Source organism: Chroicocephalus ridibundus, chromosome 3 (genome assembly GCF_963924245.1).
Source record: "Chroicocephalus ridibundus chromosome 3, bChrRid1.1, whole genome shotgun sequence".
NCBI lineage: Eukaryota > Metazoa > Chordata > Aves > Charadriiformes > Laridae > Chroicocephalus > Chroicocephalus ridibundus.
The window spans coordinates 101,795,863-101,822,365 of record NC_086286.1 but is presented as its reverse complement, the minus strand read 5'-3'; the positions used below and the strand labels follow the sequence as shown (position 1 = coordinate 101,822,365).

Sequence of the window (26,503 nt, the reverse complement as noted above, 5' to 3'; positions counted from 1 at the left end):
CTCTCTTGCTTTACTCTTGAGGAATAGAAGCTGATTGTACTTGACCACAGAAGCTAAAGCTGTAAGGAGCTAGACTGTGGTTTTGCAGCCACAGCCACATTGTCAGGTTGTGTGTGTTTGCGTACGTGCACAAACATGTGAGCAAACACACCGGGAGTGGAGCAGGATCTGTGGGAGCCGTTCTCCCTACAGTTTGCTGCCTCAGGTAAAATTGCTGTCTGGAAGGGTAAAATGTACCAAGAGGTACATTACCCACTGTAATTTTGCTGTGCCCCAGTAGCGCTCACACCAAGTATTAGATGAGTAATCGTTGATCCTGATCCTCCTCCTATCAGTACCTCTTTGCTACCTACCATCCTCACCTAGTAAAATTTCCCATTATGATCTTCCTATTTCCTTCCTCCAAAGGCTCCCCACTCTGCTTCTTCATTCCTGCATTTGCTCTTTACTTATTTAAACAAGCCCTTCACCTTTTCATTGTTTTTCACCTCCTGTTTAAGGGCATTGTGTTTTCACTCATAAGCAAAAGCATGGCCTAAAATAGTTGCTTCAAGCAAAACACACTTCTAAGCTTATAATTATACCTAATATAAATACAATCCTGGAGTAGACATCTGGATATAAATATGCTGCTATCACTGTTCTCCCTTATGCCTCTCCAGGTCTTTTAGCCTTTTTACTATACAAGCTCTTTGGACACTATCGCCCCACAGGTCTGCATGGACCAGAAAAGCCTCTCACTCCTGCACTGTACAATTGCCATGTCTCACCCAACGCCCTGATGAAGTACAACAACGAGACAACGCACAAGCAACTGGATTCTTCTACTGTTGGCTCATCAGACTGCTGCTCCCTAAAAGCATTGTTCTTTCTAGCCAAAAAAAGATATATATCTGTGTATATATAGAGAGAGTAACGAAGACCTGAAGCTGCACCTAATGTTTGAAAACGCAAGAAATGTGGTAAAATCAGAGATCAAAAATTGGCTACAACTGACATCCTGTACAGTCAGCGTAAGCAAAAGCTTTTGCTATTTTCCGATATCCAAAGTGTTTTACTAACCATATACAAACAAAAGCCATTTGTTTCTCTTTTACATTGAGATAGACTTGTTAGGACACACTGGCATACAATTCTAATCCTCCCAGTCTAATGGAATCTCCTCATAATGTAACTGTTTGTTCAAGATTTTTGTCTCTATTTATGCATTTTGAAAGATCATCAAAACTCACAGTAATTTGCATCCGAAATTCCCACATTTAAGTTTTCAGTTTCAGTTTTCCTTTCTAATACAGTTTAGTTTAAACGAGCAAAATGCACCCTCTGTTGGGCCAAGCATGTAATGACTTTTTTTCCAAGGTCATCTTTTAACAGCATGGTTTATCAAGTCCTGTTATGAAGGTTTGTTTTTATGATTAACTGTGAACTAACATACAAGTCATACAAACATTTGAATCAGTACTAGACTGAAATGAAACCAAAGCAGGACCGATTATTTAGTGCTACTACACAGCTATTAGGAGATTTATGATCTTTTTCAAACACTGCTTACATTTGTAGGACTTATAAATCTTTCCAGCGAGCACTGGAAATTCATTTATTGTAACCTAAAACAAGCAAATATCTGTACTTCGTTTCAGCACCAAAGCATAATTAACACCCACTATCACTGCAATGCATTCTTTTGAGCTGGACAAGGATTTCTAATTGGCGTATTAAAAAAGCTATGCACAGAAGCTACAAAGTGCATTTTGGATAAGGATCCTAAAGTAAACTCTCAACATAAAAGGAGGCTTATTTTACCTGAATTGTTCTTACTAGGATATTTCTAGGTAAGGGTGGGATTCAGTGAGGTAAAACCGTCCGGTGTATCAGAACAGAAAATGGCAAAAGGTACGGTCTTCAACCTACATATGCTGAAACCTATGCCCATGTGAAAAAAATCAAGCTAATCAGATGAGCAAAGTGAATATGGGCTGGTATTTCAACACTGGAGTCTCACACCACAGTGAAGAAGAAATTTTGTGTAATACATGGACATCAGAATAAAGACAATATGCAGTTCTGAAAACCAGAAAAAATAGATGGATCACATGAGGAAACCAGGTAGAGAACAGAGGTGAAGAGGGAGCTGGGCTGCCGGAACTGTGAGTTGGGACACAAAGTTAGCAGTGTCTGCCAAGCCGTAGCAAAGCAAAACTTCTCTGGAGCCCGAGAGGATATCCCATTTAAAACAGATAAAAAGCATGCAGGTAGAACCAACTGCTCTGAAACAAGACTTCTCCAAGGTCTGCACTTAACCAATCCCTTTCACAATGATATTTAATAAAATTGCATTGTGGTAAAATACTTTGTGGCAGTAAGAAAGAAATCTCCCTACCTTGAACGTATTCAGCTGCTGATTAATAGTCTCTGTTTCCATTCCAACAGGACCTTGTGACTCTTCATGTTCTTCAGCTCTCCCAAGCAGACTGGAAAATTCTTTTAGCTTACTGTAAAACTCCTCAACACGGCTAATAGTACCCTCCACTTGATCTTTCCTGGCTTTTGCTCTGTCTAGTAGCTTGTTGCACTGTTTATTTAAAGCTTCCAGGTCTCTTTTTATACCAACAAGATCAGGAGAGGCTTCAGCTTCTGTGGCTAGCATCATTTTACAGTTTTTATTAGCATTTTCATTATTCATTATAAGATCCTCCAGCTTTTTCAGGAAACTTTTTATGTCCTCTCTCTGTGATTGCAGTTCCTCGAGATCTCTCCCCACTGGAGCCATGCTATCAAGTTCATCATCAAACTCTGCAAACTGAGAGAACATCTCTCGGATGTTGTTTTGGAAATGGCCAATTCCCTGAAGTTTTGCCTCTAAGAACGAGCACCTATCTTCAACCTGCTGGTTCACTGCAGTGTATTCTCGCTCCAAAGATTCGGCTTGGAGCAAAAGGTCAGAAACACCTGCTGAATCAGAAGCTTCTACCACAAGGTCTTGGGCAAGCTTTTTTGCTAAATCAACATGAGGCTTTAAAGCCTGCAAGGTTTTCTGCTGGGCCTGCATCATCGTCAGGTGTTTGTTACTGAATGACTGAGGTCCAAGTGAGTTCTGAGCTTCCAGATGCTCTTTGGCATTTTTAAGCTGTTTTTCAGTTTCCCTGGATGATTCCTGAAACTCTTTCAGCCTTTGTGCCATATTTTCCAAGCACTCTCTCTTCCTGTGTAATTGTTCCGTGACCACATTCACTTTCTGATTCAGCACCTTAGTCTCTTCCTGAACAACTTCTTTATCTGTTTGACTTGCACTGAGCAAACTTTCAGCAGTATTATTTAATAGCTCCACCACCCCATGGTGTTTATCCAGGTCCTTCTGCCAGGCCCTCACCCGAACAATAGAATTCTCTATTTCAACAGGGTTTATGCTGACTTTTAATTCACACAAGTTGCTTTGGCACTTCTCTATCCATGGCTGCAGATTTTCTACATGCTGCTTGTATTTGAGGGCTTTCTCCAGACAATCTGTTAATTTTTCTTGCCTTTCTTTTACCTGCTTATTCATTTCATCCCAGTTATTTCTGAGTGTGGCAACTTGGGATTGCAGTGCTGCTTTGTCAGCTCCTTGTGTCTTCTGTAAGATACTTTCTCCTTCTGCAACAATTCTTTCATATGAACTAATCTGATCAGTCATGGTCTTCTTAAAATCTTTCTGTTCTTCAATTAGTGATTGCAAGGCATCAAGTTTGGCTGATACAGGACGAGCCTGGTTCAGCTCTTCTTTCTTTTTGCCTAGCCAGGCCTGGAAGTCCTTAGACATTTGCTGGAACTGATGAGAAGCGGCATATGCTGACTGAAGCTGCTGAACGTGGTTATCTACAAAAGAGAAGACAGCACAGAGGTTCATTATCAGAACCTGCTAGTATTCCGTGAAGACATAATAATTAATATTGATTCTATTATGAATGAATATTAATGAAAGGAAAGATGGTCCTTAGTGTGTGGTGTTTGACTGGAAGACAACCAAGTTTCTTGCAAGGGACAGAGTTGTGCCTGTACTACAGCAGAGCAGTGAAGGCATTTGGATGTGAATCAAATTAGGTGAATTTAACCAATCTGTGTCTACATGAATCTCATTGAGGCAGATTTCAGGAGTAAAAAACACACAGTTGTGTTTCATGGTATTATGAACTGTAATCACAGGTATTAAGTAATCTAGCCTAGCATTGTCTAACTGATGGCCTGCAGGCAATATGTATTCTCAGGGAGATCCTTTGAAGTTCCTCATGACCAGAGGAAATTAAAAAGCTAAAACGGAGGCTGTTAGGGAGAACAATGTATGATATTGCTTGCAGTGTATTACTTGCTCAGTTCTGTTGTTCACAGGATAAGGGAAAGATGCAGACTACCAGCCCCCTTCTTTTACAGAAAGTTTTATACAGTTATCACCGTGTTTCACCAAGCCATTAACTGGTGCACTGCCAAATGATATTTTGGGTTTACACTTTGCACCTACGCTGTTAGGTAGCTAACAGCATCCTCTTTTGGCATTCTAATTCAGTGAAGATGCACCTGAAGGAAGAGGTAAGAAAAGCAGCCCCCACTATTGTGCTTCAAATTCTCTCCCAAGCTGCTCACTAGAAATCCCAAGTATTGTTTTCACCTTTTCAAGGTATCAGGACTTTCCTAAATTCTAATGTACAACTGTTCAGGGGTTGGACTGAATAGAGAGCTGCCATTATGCTCAGCTAACTCAACATCTCTATAAAGACAAATGAGACTACGATGCTTTACTTTATGCCTTAGTTACTATTTTTCTGTATATAAATACTAACCTGATTTTTGCTCAATATCCTTAAATGATTTTAAGATGCCATCTAACTGTCTTGTAAGTTCTGCTTTCAAATAGTCTTCTCCAACCAGCGTTGAAAGCTCTTCACAAAGAGCTTGAGCTGCATTTACATTCTTCATTTCCCGTTCTATTTCCTCCTTAATTTCTCTAGCAATTTCCAGTTGTTGTTTCACGGCATCAGGTTGTGTGCTCACAGCCAGGCTGCTGCTTAGTTTGCTATCCAAGGCACTTAGCTTATCAGACAAACTTCTGAGTAGACTTTGATACTCTGTGCTTTTCACAATGGCTTGGTCAATTCGGTCACATCTGTTCCTCAGTTGGCCAGTTAGGCTGTCCCATTTTTGTGCCACAGCTGCCAGTTGCTCTTTCACTATTTCATGGGAGGGTGGATGTTCACCAGGCCTCTTTAGAATCCCTTCACCAGCCATAGTTAACTGCTCGTATTGTGGCTTTCTGGTGTCAAACTCTTTGAGCAGAATCTGGGAATAAACGGAATTTTAAGAAGCGTTTACCTCATGAAAAAAAGAAGCAAAGTGCTTCTGACAAAACTCTTCTAGAATTTGTTGTAGCTAAGCTCTCTTATTGAGTAATCATCTCAGAATTTAAAAGCCGGTGAAATAATTGCATCTTCTACACATAAACTGTGTTGTTTCCAAGCATTTACATCAAAGAACCAGGAAAAATGAGGTTAATTTACACATCATCTAACAGAAATTCAATCAGCAGATACAAGCAAAGAATGAATTCTGTTAATACTACAGTAATTAAGTAACCATACCAAGTAAAATAATCACTATTCAGTTTCAAGCAGCGTCAACAGTTTCAATATTTGTCTTTAGAACTTCAAAGAAGAGGTATTCTGACATAATATTGCTAAGTATTTTAGCACAGAGAATATTTGGATTATTCACAAAATGACTGAATTTGTACTTTAAGACCTTTATAGTTTACATCAGTGGTTCCCAGTATTTTTTTTTTTGACAGTAAGTCATAGTGCTTGTAGAAAAAGGAACCAATATCATTGTTTTACTTTACAGAACATTCCAAACCCTTTCTTTTGACTGCAATTAGGTTTAACATTTAAAGACTGTTAAGTGATACTTTATAGTGTTATGCCAGCTGTCTAGATTTTTGAAGCACTTACGAACCAATATTAAGTCATTTTCACATAGTTCGTGTTTTAAACACTTCATTTTAGTCAACATTAATATACCAGCTTTAATAATATTTTGCAAAATAAAAATGCCATTTCTCATCACAGCTTAAAATAACTGGCAGCAACAGGAATGTTTAAAATTAAGATTTCCAGTTTCTGTAACTCTGATTTAACTTTTGTTTCTTTTGTATGCAGTTTGCTGGATCTCTGTAAGTAAACTACTCCACTTTTTCATTGTACTTTTTCTTCTCCCTTTCACACTCTTGGCCCCATTATCTAGTCACAATACTGCGTTTCACTTGCCTTCATAATTTTACTAGCTACTGGCATAGTCAAGTGAATAAAATCTCAAAAAGCTAGTTCTATAGCAGAGACAGTATATGAGGACTGGCTGTAAAATGTTACATACGCTCTCAAATAAATGAAACTTCAAAGGAACATTTTCCTTCGACTATAGAGAAACCACAGTACGGTCAACACAAAAATGTATCAGAGGTTCAGTATCTCAATATTTTTTTCCTCTAGCTGTTCTGATCTCTCTTTACTCTTACGATAACGTTTCTCATGTAATTACTGTAGTCAAGCATGACTTCAGCTGATATTTGCTGATAAACATATGTAATAGCTCAAACTAACTGTGCTATACCCTATCTAAATGCAAAATAGCACTTTGCTAATAGTAAAAAAGCAGAAGAAACTTAAATCAATGATGCATGTTGGCATGACTCACCTGAACCTGTTGCTTTTGTGTATTCAGCATGTTAGGATCAATCGAGAGCGGTCCCAGCACGCTGACCATTAGCTCTTTTTCAACAAGCCAGTGCTTTAATTGAGCTTCTGTTGTATTGAATTGTGTCAAGTAATTTGAAGATTCCTCCAGTTTTTGTTGTCTTTCAGCTGTAACTTGACTGAGGTATTTCCATTTGGAATCTAACAATGATAACGTTAACATATTGCATGCACGTTCTAGCAGATGGGCTGTCAGACAGCAGACTATATATGAAACATAAACAGAGCTCTCTAATAAGGCTTCTTGCTGATTAACTCCAGATGCCTTATTGCAGTGACTCGGCAGATACATCTTTTAACAGTCAGATTCATATACACTTGGATGAACGTCTGCAGTTTAGCACAGCCACGTGTGGAATTTTTAGAGCAATGAATATACAACGTAATAAAATGGGATTAGAGTACTAGCAAGTGAAATACCACCAAATTTAAGCTTCACTCTCAAATGACATAAAAGCTAAAGGGCTGTACTCAGTTATAACTTAGGCGCCTGATTTAGATAGATATAGATAGAAATCTTCCTGCTTATTCAGTAAAAAGAGACACTTTTCCAAGGGTGAGCAGAAATCCCAACTTAGCCTCCTACTCTGAAGAGCCCTCTGAAGGAGCACACCTCTTTCAAACATCTGTATTAGGAGCCTGTGGGGATTAACTGTCTCATTTAAACATCTAAACCAGGCACCTAATGACAGGCAATGCGAATACTTCCGTACACAGGTATTTCAAAAGTGCTCTGTGAGCTTAGCTTCACACCTAGGCCAAGCTATGGTCTCTTACCCTTGCAGAAAGTGGCTTCCAGAGCAGCCACTGAGTCTTACTGTCTTGTAACTTCCCGCTTCTCTCAGTGATACTGACAGTGCTTGCTCAGTCAGCTCCGATATTTCGCTAACTCTTTGTCTCCCTGAATTTCATCTGTGATTTTTCTGTTTCTTTTGCCACTTCACTGCCTTTGACCTCTGCTCATTCTGTATCAATTCCCATTCAACACTACTCAAGTTCTCTTGGAGGCCTTACCTGCTACTTAAACTTTTCAGAGTTTAACTTACAAACAGGACAGATTGGAAAAAATCTCAGCTTTAAAATTTTTATGGTGTAGCTACAGAAATACCTATCAGTATGAAACAAGACTGACCTATGATTTATACAAAATATGACAAAGCAAAGAAGAATTTTTAAAAGCTCACACGCATTGCAGTATCTCAAAATCCATTGTCCAAACATGGTCATTTCCATATTTTTTTGGGCAAAATTTATGGAATGAATTTTAGAAAATGGCAAAAAGCCATCAAAACCAACGACAAAAGCCACTAGTGCAGAGGAAAAAGGCATGAAGAACTCAAAGTGTTGTTTCCATGAAATTAGAGTTAACTTAATTTGTTCTATTTTGTAAGAACGTCATATGTATCTGAAGCAATAACTGACCAGTCAAGTTTTAGCCACACACTGTTTGAAAAAGATGAAGCCCTCTCAAACAGGGAGTCAAACTGAGGCCTCTCTCAGTTGCACTCATACAAATTCAAAGCCCATGGACATCAGTGGAATTACTCCAGATCTACGCTCTTGTAAAGGGAGTTTTTTCCACAGAATCTAAGGGGCATGAGGGAGCAAGATATGATGAATACTAGTGACTTCTAATACATTAAAAAAGCTCGTAATAAAACAATTTCCAAATCAGTCTGAGCTACAATACAGCTTTACTGAAGTACCTATTTTATCCAACGTTTGTCTCCACTTGGGTGCCTCAGGAGAGTCGGGGTTCTTCTCCAACAGCTCTGTCACTTTGTCCTTTAGTTCCTGCACTTTATTCGCACTTTGCTTTAATTCAGTTTCAAAAAGCTGCAAATTCAAGTGATAAAATAAGTAAATGAGAAACTAAGAAGAACAGTAAAATCTGAGTTTGAAGTCCAATACTGAGATGCCAAGCATGACGATAAACAATAAATATATAGCACTTGTATACTACTTTTCTGCTATGAATTTCAAAACGCTTTATAACGGCATATGTTGCTGGTCAATTTTTTCAGAAGACATAACCCGCCAGATTGAAAATATATTAATAACAATTGTTTAATTTGAACAAGTGACAGAACTAGAAGAATTCAGATAAATGAGATCCACTAGGTCCCATCATATTCACATCCACTTGGAACCTGTTCTTGTACAGAAGGCAAACTGACTAAGGCACAGCAGAGTTCACAGCAGAAACACCCCAGCAAGCACCAACAGAGAGGAGTGTGCTGTAGCCTCGTCTACCTCAGTGGAAGCCCTGCTATCACGGATAGACTGCTTCTTGTACACCATCTAGAACTACAGTTTAAAGAGCACCATAGCATAAAGTGTAGACCTAGCAGGAGACTGAGATGCCCCAGCAATTCCTAATTCATGCTGTTCTTACAGATAGAAGTGAACAGTTCTTATGCCTGGCAAAGGGCTCTTCTATGAATATTCTTAAGTAACAAAGCTTGCCCCGTGGAACTGCATTTTGATTATCCAAAACCCACTAAAATAAACATGGAACAAACCTGTGCTTGATTTAGAACTTTTAGTAAAAGGTCCAACTGCATCAGAAAGATGACTCTTGCCTGAGCACTTGCTCAGTTTTACTCTTAGCTGTTAACACTGTTCTCTTACTACACTGGGCATAAGATAGTCATGTTACCTTTGCACATTCTCTGTTAAAAAGTAAGGAGCTAGTTTTCTTCCACACGTAGCCTGAGTTTTAGGATTGAATGTTATCCAAGTCTCAGGGAAGTTAGTAGCTGTTCAGGCTTTTAAGGGTGACCCGCCAAATGTAAAAGTACCTCAGCTGAATCAAATTCTGTCCTTGTTACCCACAATCACAGGCAAGGAAAGAGTTTTCCCTACCCATACATTTCCCTTCATAAATGAACCTTTACATGTGTAAATGTGTAAATATTGTCTTTGATTGCTAGAGAAGCATACGTCTCCGATGCTGAAACAGGACAGAAGCTTACTGCTGATTCAGTGTTTTTCTCATACCAATTTAAAAGCGGGGAGGAGACTGTTGTGCAGCTATATAACTTAACAAGCATGACATGGCTCTGAAGAGAAACACTGCCTTGGAATAAGCGTAAGCCGCTGCAGCTGCAGAGACCGGGAGGTCTGTGGAGTGTCAGTGAAACAGCAGCTGCAGAAACAGCTTTTGGATAGATACAGCCCTTCATATCTTATAAGCAATCCAGTATATATCTCTAAACCACTAGGGAGATCAAAGTAGTTTATTGCATAATCAATAGAGCCTCACCTATTTAAACTGGCCACCAAAATTATTATTTTCTGACCTGCGCAACTCCTTCTCTCTGACACACTGCTCCTTTTACTCCACTGACACAGCTTACCAGATTTGCTCTAAGCCTGACGCACTTACTGGGATCACTTAAATACTCTCTGCAACATTACACTAGGCTGAGATACCAGTTGTTCAAATAGAATTTGCCCAATAACTGGAAGAAAAGAGTATTTTTTTTCAGGCACAAAGTACCTTATGTTGCTCAACTTGGGCTTTAACCGCTTCACTATCGGTTGGAGCAGCTTCCCAATCTGATGCAGTTTTGTCCATTTTTTGCAACCACTGCATCATTGAGGTCGATTCTTCCTGAATATTCTGCATTTTTGAAAGCATGCTTTCTAGTTCTGAAATCTTTTCCTTCAATAAAACTCCCAAATCTTCGTAACTGTGATTCACATCAGACATAGCTTGTTGAACAGTTGTCAGTTCTGTAAAAGGAGAGATGCACAAAGCCCATGTCAGAGGTTACAAGCGCTTCAAACAATACTGAGACTTCAAGAACTTCAAAACAGTACTCTGAGTTACAATAGCTAATAGTCCCCCAAATAAGAAGTTGCTGAACACGTTCAGAGTTATTTCTAGTTCCCTCTAAATGTGGTAAGACTACATCTGAACAGCCTAATCTAAGTTCCTATTTGCAAGAGCCTCTTATTTCACAGAAATCATTGCTTTAAAATATACAGGTACACAAATACCTTACAATCTTTCTACCCATTGTTATTTTCATATTTTAAGCAACAATTCCATGATAAAAAGTTCAACATACTAGACTACAGTTCAGTTACTTATATGACAGCCTAACAATACTGCAATAATATTTTGCTTACATTCATGTACAATTATAAATGTGTTTTATCACTGAGAGACCATGGCAGGCAGACTGTGTGCTAGGTAGACGGTAGTTTAGGAGAACAGACACTGCAGACTTGGGACATGGTAAATGGCTATCCAGAAGCACATATAAAGTGCCTAGGTAAGCTCCTTTGTTTCTGTAAAGGGGTTGGTGACATACAGTGATATAAATGTATGTAAAACGGGTGTCTTTGTATACGTATGTTTGTGTATGTGTGTTTTGTAAATGCTGGTGAGTGTTAAAAAGTTTTAAACTGCACACGCAGGTGTTAAAATTTTCTCAAAAGCCATGCATTATATTAAAATAGCTATCCCTGTATACATTTATGGAAGCACATACTGATTCAGAAAACACAGCCAAATTTGATCTGTCTTCAAAGAAAATACTGAAGGTAGGTATTTTTACAATTACTTTTAGTATCACGTCCTAGTCCATATAGTTTCCTTACGTGATGGTGATGTGACATTTCAGTCTAGTAGTGATTGCTACAAGCAGATTTATATACAAAATCTTAAAAATACTTACTTATTTAACAGTAATTGGCAAGTGCATTTTTTTATCACTTCCTAAAATTTTTACTGACCTTTGTTTTTCAGGAAATCCTGAGTCCCTGGAGCTCCTTCACCATTTAACATTGTGCCACCTGTGAATCAAGAGAGACCAAGCTCCATGCTTATCAAAAACCCAGCACCGCATTTCCTCTTCAAAACAACACAATACATAGCTCTCATTATAATATTAAAGAAGCATCTGAACGCTAACTTTGTACTAGCAAATATTTTATTTCAACTGGTTTATATATTTTCGGTTGGTTTATGTTTTAAGCTGCTCCAGTCTGCTAGTACCATAAGCGGTACCATATATGCAGAGCATACACATAGCGAGTGGGTGTGCGCATGGATGCACGTATAAGTATGCACATAGGCATGACGTATAAGCAGCCCTACTGCTCTCAACGCTACGCTGAATAAACGCCTATAGTGGACAAAGGTCTATGCCCAGCTGTGAGGCCTACTCACATCCATATGGTTAACATCACTTCCTTCCTCCCCGAAAAGGAACCTGTTCCCTGCTGCCTACTGAGGACATGGTTTTAACCCAGCCATGCCTGGGTATGGCCGGGAAGAGGGCTGGCTGGCAAACGCCGAGACTCTCTTACCGGTTGGCCTCGACGATCTTATGGTTTTTTTTCCAACGTAAATGACTGTATGATTCTATGATTATAAGCAGCACCTTACCTCTGCACAACAAGCTTTTGATACCGACTGGATGAATCCCTCCCTATCTTGTCGCATTGAGCACATGCCCTATGACAGGGATTGCAACGTGGAGTCCTTACTGCCACTCGGAGGCAGCCACTCACCCAGGCAGCCCTACTAATTAAAAATCATTTCAAAGGCCCTGGAAGCAGGGCTACATGGGCTTTGTAAAAGGCTGTCAGACCACAGAGCTGGGGCACACGGTCAAGCCACAGAGAACTCCAAGGAGAATCACTTCCCGCTCTCCTGCACATATGTATTCCCAGATGAGCAATTAACAGAGAAAGATTAACGGTTGCCTTGGAAAAGGCTATGCATCCACCCCACAGTACCAGCTGGACAGTGAGGACCACATTAGTGGCAGCTGGAGAATGGCAACAGAAAATAGACCAGATAAGAGAAGTCACAGGCCCCAGCCAGAGCCTTATAAATCTTCATGGTCTATTAGCCGGACTCTGGTATTTATAACTGTGATTAAGTGATACACAGTACAGCTCTTGTCTAGGAGGGAGAATACTCTAGTCTGGAGAATTACAGCTGCTCTTCTATGCTAGTTATTTAATTATTTTTCTATTTGGACACATGGGAGTAGAGAAAGGGGCAACAGAAAGGATCCCAAATATCCCATGTAAGGTTCCAAAATGTTCTTTGAAAGATTTTTATTTAAAACTCAAACAAGAATGAAATCAGAGGCAGCTACTACAAAGAGATGTGAAAAGGAAAGTGCTCTACTCTGGCAGACTGTATCCTCTGGCAGTCCCCACCCTCCCAGTCCTTTGCAGATGATTAGTGAAGGCCAACACACTTGAACTGACTAGTTCTGGAAATAAATTCAAGAACTGACTGATGCTTATGGCTTATGGCCATGCTTATGGCCATTAAAACACCCTTGGTACCACATGCCTTGAACTATGGCTTGGTTTCTGTAAAACAAATTAAAATTTAAACACTAGAGTGCAGAAAATCAGGGAAATAGATTTGCTGTCTTTAAAATCATATTATTGGTAGAAAGGGTTTAGCTGAAGCTCCAGACTGGAAACACATTTTGGCCCAAGAAAGTCATGCTGGGATATGGGGCTGCTTCCCTTCCATGCTGTTGTTTCAACTAAAATACTGACTAGGATTAATTATGCTATCATGTTGGGATGATAATGTTCACCTAGGCTCAATTTTTAGATAAACCATGCCCTTATCTAACAAAAACTCTATGACTCTGCAAATCTTTATGTGTTTGTTTGGGATCACACAAAATAGCCTTGTGGCTGCGAAAGAGGTCTCTCTGTGACAGCAAAGGTGTGCAGGTACAACACAGTTTGCAAAAGAAGGGTTTGTATTTGTCCTGCTTCCAGACTTGGTGGATATGTGAAGCACTGAACATGGATCAGAATAAGTCAGTTTGTCATTGTCAGAACTTTTCCGGGATGAGGTGAAGGCAACTGTGATGCTGTCCATTTTGTTCATTATCAGGGAATTACATACTGAAGTAACAGCTTTAGGACCTGTTAATCATTTACATGAAAGTGCTTTTATGATATTTTGGCAGTGTAAAGCAATCAGGATGTGTACTGAATTACTACAGCAGTTAGTTTAAATGACAGTCACAGGAACAGACATGGCTAACCAACTTCTCACAAGACATAATATTCAGAAAGCTAATCCAAGGGTGAAATATTTTAGTCTTAAAAGTTTTAAAAACTCCTGAAATGTCAGGCTCACCTGATTATACAAATGCATACCTGATTTTGCAACTGCTCTCACTTTCGCAGGAGAAGTCACAGCGGTAATTAGATTACACAGCAATGTTCCTCTGCTATTCATTTTCTGCAGTTCAGGTGCTTTTAATGTCCACTCATCTTTTAAATTCTGGTTAAGAAAAACAGTAATTTATTCATTACAAAACTGATATCAGACTGAAAAGATTTAGTGTAGAGAAAGGAATAGCCTTGCTACTTGGGAATCCCCTGCAGTATATCCAAACATGCTCAGAAAATAGGAGTGAAAATGCAAACTGTGACTGCTTACCCCTTAAGTCTGTACTTTTATGTTACTAATAGATACCCTATTTCCTTTGGCAGTGTTTCACTTCTCATCTACAATGTCTTACCAATGTATCCTCCAAAGGTTTCTTTAACTCCTCTGTATTCAGAGAGGGTTGCGCTGCTGGAATTCGTTCTGTTGTCTCTTTTATCCATTTCTTTAACGATTCTACAAGGAGCTCAAAAGCATCCATTTGTTTCTGACAAGATGATACATCCTCTTCTCTAGACAAGTAAAGACAACAAAAGAAACTGAGTACTGAATGTCAGTATTCCTTCTGATAATTAAACCAACAGATAGTATCAATTTGGTATTGCTATTCCTAAATTCAAAGAGTCACAAAAACTAATTTTATGGATATGAGCAGAATGTGGAAAATTTACTCTTGCTTTACAGGTAATTTATATGGAAGCTGTAATAATTTCTCCAGTTTTCCTTTGCAGCCTGATTCCACACAGTTCTCTAAAGCAATTTGCAAAAGCAGCAATTTATATTCTATCAGAGAAGGGGAGAAGTATGGTTTTCTTAGAACTAACAAGACTCCTGTGAATGTCACAAAATTTGAAGAGTTACTTGTCTTTACAGGCAACATTATAGCTCTTGAACCAGAGAAACTCAACTACAGAGGCATCAGACTAACTGCAGAGGCATTTCCAAATAGAATCTCTTTTTTTTTTTTTTTTTAATAAAAAAACCACTCTCTGCAGTGGTTAACTGCAATCCCTTGAGATTGCATGCAAGAAGATAATAATCACCATAACATTTACACTGTTATTAGCCAAGGGGGAAGCACTTTTATTGTTCAACTTACTTTTCCTTTACAGTCTCCTCTACCTCTCTGAATTTCTTTGACAAAGCATTTACTTTTTCTAATACCAATGCTTTATCTCCAGGAAGAGCATGGAATGAAAGTTCTTCAAGAAGCTGCTGCAAAACTTCCAGATCCTTCTTATGTTGTGCCAATTCTACACTAGCTTCCTGCAAAACAGCATTACATTCTTCATATTAAATTTTACAATCACTTGTTCAAAATTAAATTCTTGATTTTAGTTAACCAACCAAAGTTGGGAAACAAGCATGCCTTACTGTTCCATCTCTTAGATGAGTTAGACTAGAAATGCACAATTTATACAAATATACAGTACCTGCACGTATTGGGACACTTCACTAACATCCTTTCTTGGTGCCTCCGTCTCACTGAGTGCCTGGTTTTTCTCATCTAGAAATGACTGAAGTTTTTCTGACAGACCTTCAAATAACTCCACTTTAGTCTTCAACTCCTCCATTTTAATAAGCTTCTCTTTATGCTTGTTACTTGCTTCAGAAAACCGTGCTGCAAGTTGGCTCATTTTAGCTTGCAGTGTGGATGCAGTGGATGGATCTGCTGTTTCCGTGAACTTCTTCACTTTTTCATTCATAGTGTTTATACTGCTTTGGCGACCTGCAATGTCTTGTTCAAGCACCTGAAACAAGCAAGAACTAATTTGTATTGCTTATAACTAAATTTTAAGAAGTGAAACTGGTCCAAACAACAAATCAGTACAGTTAGGCCATCAGTATAGGTATATCTTCTTCAGCTACAAAAATCCTTATGAGCAATTTCACTTCGTGCAACAGTCCTCTTTAAAGTATTTTCAATCCATTAAAGGTGTCAAACTAAGATTTTAATTCTTTCTTGAAATCTGGATTATCAAACAAATATTTCTTCTTTCGGAGAATGCTACTTACAATGCTTTTACTAATAATATCCTGAATAGCAGCAGAATTCAAAGGCACTTGATCTTGTTCTTCAAGGCTCTTTTCAACTCCTTCCATCCAATCCAGCATTTCATCCAAACCATCCTGCACGCTTAGGGATCGTGTCAGAGTTATTTGGAGCTTCTCATTCCTTTCATTCACAGACTTGGATAAATTGTCATACCTCTCCACAATATCATCTGATAAAGATAAAATACGTTTCAATTTTTTCCTTCAGCCAAACTAAGCTTTTAACTCATTTTACCAGTTCTCACCAGGTAAGTGCGAGTCAAAAATTGCCTACATCAGAACAAAGCAAGACCATCAGCTTTATTCAGTAAAAACACACAAGCAAAGATAAAAATCTTCAAATATAGCCAAGAAGACCACAGGACAAGGGAGTGACTTACAGCTGTGCTCCCCAGCTTTTAGAAGCTGGTTCCCATGCAGCTCTAGCTTATGACAGCTGTTGACTGTTCCCAAGAAATAAAATAGCAGAGCATTAGGACAGCTCTTCTATAATTATGTCTCTTATGTTATTGTTAGAGCTGAAAGGTTCTTCCAGATGGTTCTTCATTAGACCTTTAACACTTTCCGGACAAGACTCTGGAAGTTACAAGTTTCATGTACCTCCCATGGAGTTTCATCACCAACTCCAAAGTGGCAACTCCACAGTTGTTCTATTTTGTTGCTCTGCAAGTTACTTAAGGGATTCCAGTAAGAGTCAGTTGTGTGATACACACAGAGACTCTGCAAACTTCACACAGTGGTGAATGTCATGCTGTGCTACTTCTCACAACTGATAGGAAAAGAGTATTAAGTACAGGTGGTAAGGTTTTGGTAGTGGCAAGGTTTCTGGCCTCTGTGAGAAGAGGCCAGGGGTTGCCCCATGGAAGACAAAGACAGTTCCAGCCAGCTCCAACTGATCCACCACAGGCACAGCTGAGCCACTCAGCCAAGCTGGCAGTGCCTCTGGGAAAATGTATTTAAGAAAGGGGAAAAGTGCTGCCTGGGGCTAGAAGTGAGGGAAAAGAAAGTGTGAAAAACAGCCCTGCAAACATCACGGTCAGACAAGAAAGAGGAGGAAGAGGTGCTACAGCGATTGAAGCATAGCTCCCCCTGAAGCCTGTGGAGGGCCATGCTGGAGCAGATAACCACACTGCAGCACATGGAGGACCCCACACTGGAGGAGGTGGACATTTCCTGAAGGAAACGCCTGTAGAGAGCCCACACTGGAGCAAGATTATTCTGAAAGATTTCAGCCCATGGAAAGGACCCACACTGGAGCAGGGAAAAGTGTGAGGAGGAAGCAACTGCAGAGACAAGCTGTTATGGACTGACCACAACCACCCATTACCCATCCACCCTGCGCTGTTTGGCAGGGAGGAGGTGCGAGTAGTTGGGAAGGAAGGAGTGATGGTGAGCCTGGAAAAAAGAGCAAGGTGGGAGGAAGATGCTGCTTTAATTTGTCTTTGTTTTTCTCTATCAAAACTTATTTTATTTGGCAATAAGTGAAATTTAATTTTTCCCCAAGTCAAGCCTGTTTTGCCCATGACAGGAACTGGTAAGTGTATCTCCCAGTCTTTATCTCGGCCCATGGGCTTTTCCATCTTATTTTCTACCCTCATCCTGTTGGGCGAGAGGAGAGAGAGAGAGCAGCTACGTGGGCATCTGGCAGCTAGACCTTTAACACTTTCCGGATGTAAAGGTCAACCCATCGCAGACAGTTTCTTGAAGTCAGAAGGAAATAATTCCTTGGCTAAGCAAACTTCAAATAATTGCTTGGAAACAGACAGTTGGAACCATGTTCCTTGACCTAAACGTGCTCCTCCCTACTGGAGAATTTATGATCCTCAGCAAATCACTAACTGTTTGGCATGCCCATCTGTAACATGGGAATTAAACATAATCCCCATTCCTGGGAAAAAAAAAAAAAAGAAAAGAAAAAAAAGTCAAAAATAAACTGTCAGCTTCTAAGTGAAAAGCATATGGATCAATGTAGGAGACACACCAACAATGAAGTTACTGTGTTGTCATAGCTTATGATTCAACAAAACATGGACTTCAACAGTGACACAAGAATGTGGAAACTCTGTATTTTATCTCTTCCACTACCTGCATGCAGACACAAGTGATAAAATAGTTATTAAGAAAAGTAAACATTTTACCCAGTGTTTTCTGAATCTCATCTTTGTCTGGTGTCAACTCTCCCCTTGTATCCAATAACACTTCAGCAGCTTTTTTCAGTTTTTCTACAGCAATTTGGTGGTTAGAGACTTGTCCCTGAAGAACCTGTAAAATTCCACAGTTATCAGTTATGCTTGTCAATACAGCTAACAGTTACACATGCAAGGCTTGAGATAGGCCATACAACCTAAACTTAGCGCTGGCAATAAACTAAATTTGTGACTGCTCCTTAAGAAAAGTCTTCACCAGTGGCTATGGCCACTGTTGACCTTCTGGCCCATGTTTTAGTTTATTCACCATCTTTTTTATCTTGTGTTTTACAACACTTTTCTGACTCAACTGTTTTCTTGCATGTAACTTCAAAATGTGTTTTTTAATTATCTGTTTTTAAAAAAACACTTGTACAGACTCATATACTATCCAAAAGAAAAATAAACATATTTTTCAACTCGGCATCAGAGAACAATTCAGGGGGAAAAACATTCAGCCATCACCAGTAGTTACATATTCACCATCAGTTGTATTGACAAAGGATCCGGCTGATATCGTAGCATAAACAGGAATAGCTTGGAACAAGATGATCGCCTTCACAGTTTAGGAACCTCCTGGAGCCAGTGCCACTGAGTTTTGCCTAGGTTTGTCCATTTAACCAAGGAACAGAGGTTTAGAGACTAGCCCAGCCATGACTCGCTCCAGAGTCAATAGAGAAAGACAGGAAGGCTGGACCAACTTCTGAAAGTGGCTTTCTGTCTCTAGCGTATAAAAGTACTTTAGAGTGAGTAGTCTTTAAATTATTTCAGGCCTCTGTGCTAGTGTATATAATGTATATAGTGTATCTTTGTCTTGATTCACTTGAACTTTACACAAGTCCAAAATGAAGGGAATTCTAATTTGTTTTTTGATCACACAAACTCAATGAACATATGACTGAAATGGTAATCCTGTCTGCCCTGCCAGGACAAAGAAGTCATGTCGGCATTCAGCACCAGTGTCCCGAGCACAACAGTATGCCAGAACACAGGATGTCTTGCTGACCCACTTGGCACAATAAAACTCAGATAGACCTGAAGAGGAATTTTCCTTACACTAGAGAAATATACTGTACTTGTGGAAAAAACCCACGGAAAACAACAAAGACATATAAAAACCCTTATACACTGACAGAAAGCAAACAAGCTGATGCCAGAGGCATTGAAGAATATTCTGAAGAACAATTAATCCCCATAAAAAGATTAGACCCCACCATGCTGCCAAAGTCTGTGTCTAGCTGGATTATCAGCTGCATGTGTTGGCTACAAGGGACAGCTTTAACTTGCAACACCTGACTTCTTCAGAAATACTCTTTGTTTTGCTTTCATTAATTGGCTTGCTTTCTTCAGCCTCCTGTTTTTTCTCTTCCTTTGAATCTTTTGACACTTTGTACCCTCTCCCTTCTTCCCAGCTCATATTCATTGAGTGCTCTTTTGTGTGGCAAGTAATCCATGTAGGCGTTTCATAAAAGAACCCCAGCACTGCCTCCTTTTGTATTACCTGCATGAAAATTGGCATTATACAGGATATAATTCGTTTTGGCATAAGGAATAAAAAGTTTAAATTAAGCTTCAAATTGTAATTGGTGTTATTCCTATTTTTCTAGTACTTGGAAGCACGAATGTACCTAAATTGTTCCACTGTTAGGAGTTCAAAATTTACACTTTTAACTTTGTTGTCTTACAACATCACTGTGATTTGTCTCCTCTGATGCATCATGCACTGAGGTGTTGGGCAATTCCAGTGGCAGACTTGAAAGATACCATGCAGTAAAGGTACTACTGCTTACGCCGATGTAAGGGAAATGGTTAGAGCATGCACTTTCCAAGAGCCATTGTCTACCATTTGTCAATAGCAAACATATCAGACCTGCATGGATACTCCACACAGCACAGACAGAGGAGCCAGGAAAGCCTTGCTCATTGAAAAGTAAGTAATCTTGCATTTTAATTACAGTATAGATAATTGAACGTGTTTATGAAAATGTAAGTCAGCTCAAAGACTACAGACTGTATGAAACTTTATATAACTCACCTTTTACCTAGGTTCCTAAAGCCTTCTGTAAACCTACATTTTATGCAATTAACCGGAGTTTTACCTTCACAAGCTCCATCACTAACCTGTCATGCCTCTACTAGGATTTACATAAAGTTGTGGGTTACTCCCTCAGTGTGGAAAAAAAAACAAAACAAAACAAAAAACCACCAAAATACCATTTTTTCTGTGCAATGCAGATTATGTTATATTCACTCTCTGCAGGGCATATAGTACTGGACACAACAGAAGCAGGCAAACGGACTGGTCGCATCACACTGCTTATCCAGTATGAGCCCCTTCCTAATGCAGTAACACACAGCAACGTCTTCTTTATCAGGAACTCAGTCCCAAGCCCTGCTCTGATAGCAAACTGGAGTCACTATATTCTTTCTAAGTTCAAAAGCTTCCCAGATTTCACCCTATCATTTGCTAAATGATATGAAACACATCCTGCTTTCACCACTGCTAATGGCATCTTGGTTCCCCGTTTTTTTTCACCTTAGTGTTTTTCAGGTAACACTCTGGACAGCTGAATCTCAGAACTATAAAAGTTGAATGCTCACATGCAAGGCAAGAATTTGGCCTGCAGCCACCTGGATTATATTAGATTATCCTGTTTTCCACACAGAAAGCAGTTACTTTTAGGACAAAAGTACTTCTGCTTTTTAAAGCTTTTCACCTTTGTTTCTTCTAGTTGTCTTTGGAGATTTTTGGGATCTGCTGCAATTGGCTCTGATAGTTGTTTGTTCACAGCTATTTCAGAGGCCTGGAGACCTGACAGAAGTCCAGATGAGGCATCTTCATAATGCTGGTATTTATCCACCAGGTCTTTAAGGTTATTTCCAAGGATGCTACACTAAAAGAGTAGAAAGCAAACAAGCAAATACCGAGGCATTAGACTGGGTGCTGCATTTCATACCAATCTCAAGGTTATACTTTCCTTCCTGAAATACTGCATGATTTTTTTCCTGTCATCGTTCCACTGCCTAACTGATTTCGGAACTGAGGCCCAACAGCTGGCCAGGCTACGCAGGTCTTCCCAGTTTGTGCTCCTCAAGTGGGATTTAGGAGCAATTCACTGATGCAGTTGAGAAACTGGAATCTGACCCATTATACTAGAATAGGAAAAGCTTCAGGAATAATTTTTGATCCATCAGCATAACGATTCTTTATCAGCACTCTGGCACCAAAAATGTAGCTAGTGGAAGCTAGAAATTTTCAAAAAAATTAGAAGATACATGTATGTTCATTAAAATACAGACAGCAGAGTACTGCTTGCATAAATACCTTATCCAAAGTGATATGGCTCAGTATTGCACATATGCTTTGTTTCGGTCACTTAAGAATGTCATCTGACCAAGATCTTATTAGTCCTATATGTTAACACACCCTAAAATGTATACAGTGAAATTGTCACATAAAAAGCTCAGTGGAACTCTTTCAGACTTTCTGGAGATAGTTTCATAAGAAAAATCTTATTATATCATCATAATATTTATAAACAGTTACTTTAAATATTTATCTTCTGAACCTTCTATACACTGTCTTTAATTTACATTTGTATTTACATTGTAATACATTTGCACTGTATTTACATTTGGTACTTGGTCTCCATCTGGTGGGCAAACACAGAATGCACTCATTTACATAACCAGTTAACTAAGAACTGTCTTTAAGATTCCTTCAACATATAAGCCTATAAACTCATACATTTGTGTGTGAATATATATATAAAGAAACAATAAAAGCAATATAAATATTTATTAAAAGCAGGAAGTTTTACAAAAGGCAAAAAGGTTACTACAAAACCATTTACAGCTTGGAAGATCTCACAAACTGTGGAAGATCCCAATTTTTAGAAGTCTGTCCTTCAAGACTCAATTTAATAAGAAAAGTCTACTTTGTGTTGGGTTTGCTCTGCATATTTATGGTCAAATATTTAAAGCATGTCTATTGTGCCTGTGCTAAATGTATATATGGAAAGGCTAGAATTTGTCAAGTTGACAAATCTGAGATCACAAATCAAGCTGCTGGCATAGGATTTTTATGTGCATAAAAAAATGCACATAAATGCTCTGAAAATTTTGCGATGAAATCTTTACATTCACACTCAAACTAATCCTGTAAAACCACTCGTTAATACAAGCTTTTAGCTTCACTGTTGATATAAGTTCAGTAGGAAAATGAAAATGAGCTTCTGTAAATGGAGAGTCTTCTTCATCAACCGTTCCAGAGAAGAGGGTTTACAATGGTTTTGTAATCAAGCAATCAAATCCATGTCTTTTAGAATTTACATTTCTGAGCAAGAAAACATTAAAGAGATGAAAATTCCTAGACAAAGATGGCAACTGCTGTAGACCAACACTGTACCAGCGGACACTGAGTCTCCACTACAGAGTCTGAACCTATGATCTTAGAAAATTATGGAATGTCACAGTCGAAGGATACTGACCTTTTAGGAGACAGTTCAATTAATAATCATCTCTAAAGTTTACAATTCCAGAATATTATCAATATTGAATAGCACTTGGTTATTTTTTTGAAGACAACTAGACAGTTGGCATGTGAGACCAGTTGGCGATGTCTGTCTTATTCTACCAGACAGATTCCATATGTGAACCTGGCACAGAGAGCTGGATTATCTTCCCTCTTCAAGGTACGTGGAGGATTTTGCACTGCTAGTTTCCCCTTAGTTAGAGACTAATCTCAGATTGTTAAGGATAAAATGTTTATTTGGCAGAGTAGTGGAAAAGAATTGTTATCCTCAAATCAGTATGTTCTTGCAGGCCTAGTGCTGACAACAAAGGTCACATTGGGAGAAACTATTTCCGGATACAAATCAAATTGAAATTTTGAGTGTTAATCTTGGCATAGTCTCTCTCTCTTTCTATACTCATTTTATTAGTAGGAAGCCAAGCAAATAAGCAGTTGTGGGAAATATCCCAAGGAACAAAGAAATGTCATCCATCTAGTAGTAGTACCATTTCTTTCCACCCCAAAATGTTACTGAAGCATCATGTGCTGTCATAAACTCAAACAGTCTGTTTAAGACTGGAAAGAACAATGTGGAAATCTGGTCTGATTTCTCCCTTATAACACAAGGTAGAAAATTTCATCCATTCAGACCTTAAATAGTCTGGCACTTGACTAAAGCAGATCTTCCAGAAAAGCATCCTGTTCTGTTATTTAACTTTAAGAAACAAAGAATTTACAAGTTCCCACAGTGTTTGTTTCATCAGCTAGCCCCTTTTCATACAAACTGCCAAATCAATTACAGTAGTCTTTCCTATTCAGTATAAATAAAACTTACCTTAGTATAGAGAGATTTGAAACGATCTGAAGCACTATCCAGTTTATTTTGCACTTCAGTATATGTCGCCGAAGTATCGATACCATCTTTGTCAACCTTCACACCATCTCTTTTGCTACATGACCTTGCAGCATCTAAAACTCTTTGTCCAGAGATTGTAATATACCGTAAATCACCTTTGTGAGATATAACATCTTCTGAAAAACTCTTCTGCCTTTTCAGTTTGACCATAATACCACTGAAGTCAGAAGCCCCTGCTTCCAAATTGTCAAGTTCTTGTTCTGCCTGCTGCAGCCAGGTTTCAAATTCACTATAGTCTGCATCAAATTTTTCAAGTTCTTCTCTTAGAGAATGAGTCAACTTCATTTTCCGTTCTGATTCAGCTAAAGCAGTCTCGTACTGAGCCTTCAGCTCCTTCATGTTCCTTTGCATCTTGTCTTTTTCTTCAGGGGAAAGGTAGTGGCCTTGTTTCTCAAGCAGTGCCTGAGCAGACTGAGTTGCTATTATGACAGCCTTCTGCTGTGAAATAATTTTCTCATGTTGAGCCTGCCAGAAAAAAAAAAAAATTATCATCAGCACCTTCTTGGGTGGTTCCATTAGACCATTACTGTCTCGAAATCTCTGCCGAATTCTGTTTAGAAACAACAAGTAAAACAAAGTCCATCAAAACGATAAAAAGCTTTTCTAATTTTTGTAATACTTATTAAAAAACATTTTGTGAATAATTTAGGTGAAAGCATGACTCCTGGTCATCATATTTCTGTGCACTTTCAAAATTTTACAAAACATCCAATGGTAATTTTAGCCAGATATACAGGCCACAACCAAATGGAAGTCTTCAAATATCACTAGAAGGCTGAAACACTAGGAGATGTATATCACACAAACACTCCCCTGTACTTCCAAAAGACAACTCTGTATAGTAAAGCTAGACATTATCAATCTCTTTACATTTTTTACTAAAAATTATCTGATTACTTAACACTTAGGGTAGTGTACTTAGTGTAATCAAAATTTTCCTAATTCCTTGTCTCAAAATAGGATTTATCAAATAAAGCATTCAAAGGTAGGTAACTTTCCAAATCAAAACTGTTCCATTTCCTTTTACATGTACTGTAGCTACCATTTCAGACAAACAGACCAAAAGGAGTGAAAGCATCAAACATTACAAAGAACACAGACACTTTCTTCTTATATTGAATGAACAAACATTATTATCTATTTTTTTAAATTTCATTTTTCAGTTTCAAGAGCAGTGATTCTTATCAAATATACTTGGTCATAAAACAGGTCCATTTGACTTTAGAAACTGAGACACAATCTACGAATGTAAATTGTTTCAATCTCATAAAAAACCAGTAAGTCATAGGATCCAGAACTGCCAAATAAAAACCATATTTCAAATACATTCTTTCAAAAAATATCCATTCTTGAAGTTCTTCTATTTCCAGGAAAATAGCTACATAAAACAGACTGGTATGCTTTTCTTCCATGAGTACAGTGGGCAATTACCCTGTAGACATTAGGTGCAGAAAAGAACTGTCAAAGATGGGGAGGTAAAAAACAACTCATTTAATTTTACCAGAATCACAGAACGGTAGGGGTTGGAAGGGACCTCTGGAGATCACCTAGTCCAACCCCCCTGCCAGAGCAGGGTCACCCAGAGCAGGTTGCACAGGAACGCATCCAGGCGGGTTTTGAATGTCTCCAGAGACGGAGACTCCACCACCTCTCTGGGCAGCCTGTGCCAGTGCTCTGCCACCCTCAAAGGAAAGAAGTTGCTCCTCATGTTTAGGTGGAACTTCCTATGCTCAAGTTTGTGCCTGTTACCTCTTGTCCGTTGGTTACGTTTCTTACGTTGGTTTTTTTTTAAAATAATAAAGGAAATGCAAAATAATATTAGCTATCAGCATAATCATTTTCATCTACATGTCCACCAAACGACACCTGAAGTTGTTTGCTCAACTGTAAGTCAACGAGAGTCATAAAACTGATCTCTTATTATTTTAAATTATTCCAATTATCTAACCTGGAAAATCTATTTTTAAAATGCTATGCTGTGTTTTTATGTAACTCATCCTTCTGAAGCCTTCAAATAGTGCTTTGCCCGTGTGTTAAAGTTACAGGGAAGGAAGACTGTAATTTCAGCAAACTGTTATTTGCAGCTATTGGTAATCAGTGTTCACAGGGAACTGCAGGGGGCTGAACCATTGGGCTACTACAAAGACTTTCGAAAAAGTAACATAGAGGGTATGAATTTATGTTGCTGCTTTTTGCATTTTATTTACCTGCATTAATTTATCACTATAAAAATTATGAATTAGACTCACCATCAGGATTCTTAACGTTTGCCTTGTAGAGTACGTCCTTTTTCTTATTTTGCAGGAAACAACCATAGTAACAGCGAAAAAGTGACAAATTCACAATACATTCTAACTACTGAAATTCCTACTACTGTGTATCACTAACTTCCTAGTGCCTGTTCCAAAGTCTATGACAGAAAGGATGAGACTGAATTCACTCGTTTTGAATACGGACTGAGATGCTTAGCACCTAAACATTGAATAAACCCAGTAACAGTACCTTGACTTTCTGATACTGCATTGAATAAACCCAGTAACAGTACCTTGACTTTCTGATACTGCAGGTTCAGATTATCTTCTGTGCTTTTTACCAGTCCGTCCACCCCGGTTTCAACGCCTTGCTGAATTTCCAGCAGATTACCATTGACATCATCCTCCTCTCCTTCCAAAGACTTCACATCTCCCTCTTCAAAGTGTGTTCCATTCTGTTCTATCACCTGCTTAAATTTCCGGCCGTGCTCCGCTTCTTTATCCACATTTGACAACCAATCCAAGAGGTTTTCTATTGTATTTTTACTTTCTTCCAGCTGTTCTATGGCCGCAACCTACAATGAAATTTCACAGTTTCAGTTTAGAAACCTTCTCCAGGCAGTACAAAATACTA

At 38.8% G+C, this 26,503-nt stretch overlaps 1 protein-coding gene across 1 annotated transcript in view; it reads right to left on the bottom strand.

The window, feature by feature from the left end:
• Positions 1-26,503, bottom strand: part of DST (dystonin) — a 312,608-nt gene that overhangs the window by 77,297 nt on the left and 208,808 nt on the right. The window contains 15 exon segments of the mRNA XM_063330292.1: positions 2,381-3,855; positions 4,815-5,310; positions 6,718-6,917; positions 8,483-8,612; positions 10,279-10,514; positions 11,523-11,582; positions 13,935-14,061; positions 14,303-14,459; positions 15,047-15,213; positions 15,381-15,698; positions 15,964-16,172; positions 18,141-18,264; positions 20,906-21,082; positions 23,537-24,082; positions 26,163-26,444. Of these exon segments, the coding sequence (XP_063186362.1) occupies positions 2,381-3,855; positions 4,815-5,310; positions 6,718-6,917; positions 8,483-8,612; positions 10,279-10,514; positions 11,523-11,582; positions 13,935-14,061; positions 14,303-14,459; positions 15,047-15,213; positions 15,381-15,698; positions 15,964-16,172; positions 18,141-18,264; positions 20,906-21,082; positions 23,537-24,082; positions 26,163-26,444 (4,704 nt within the window).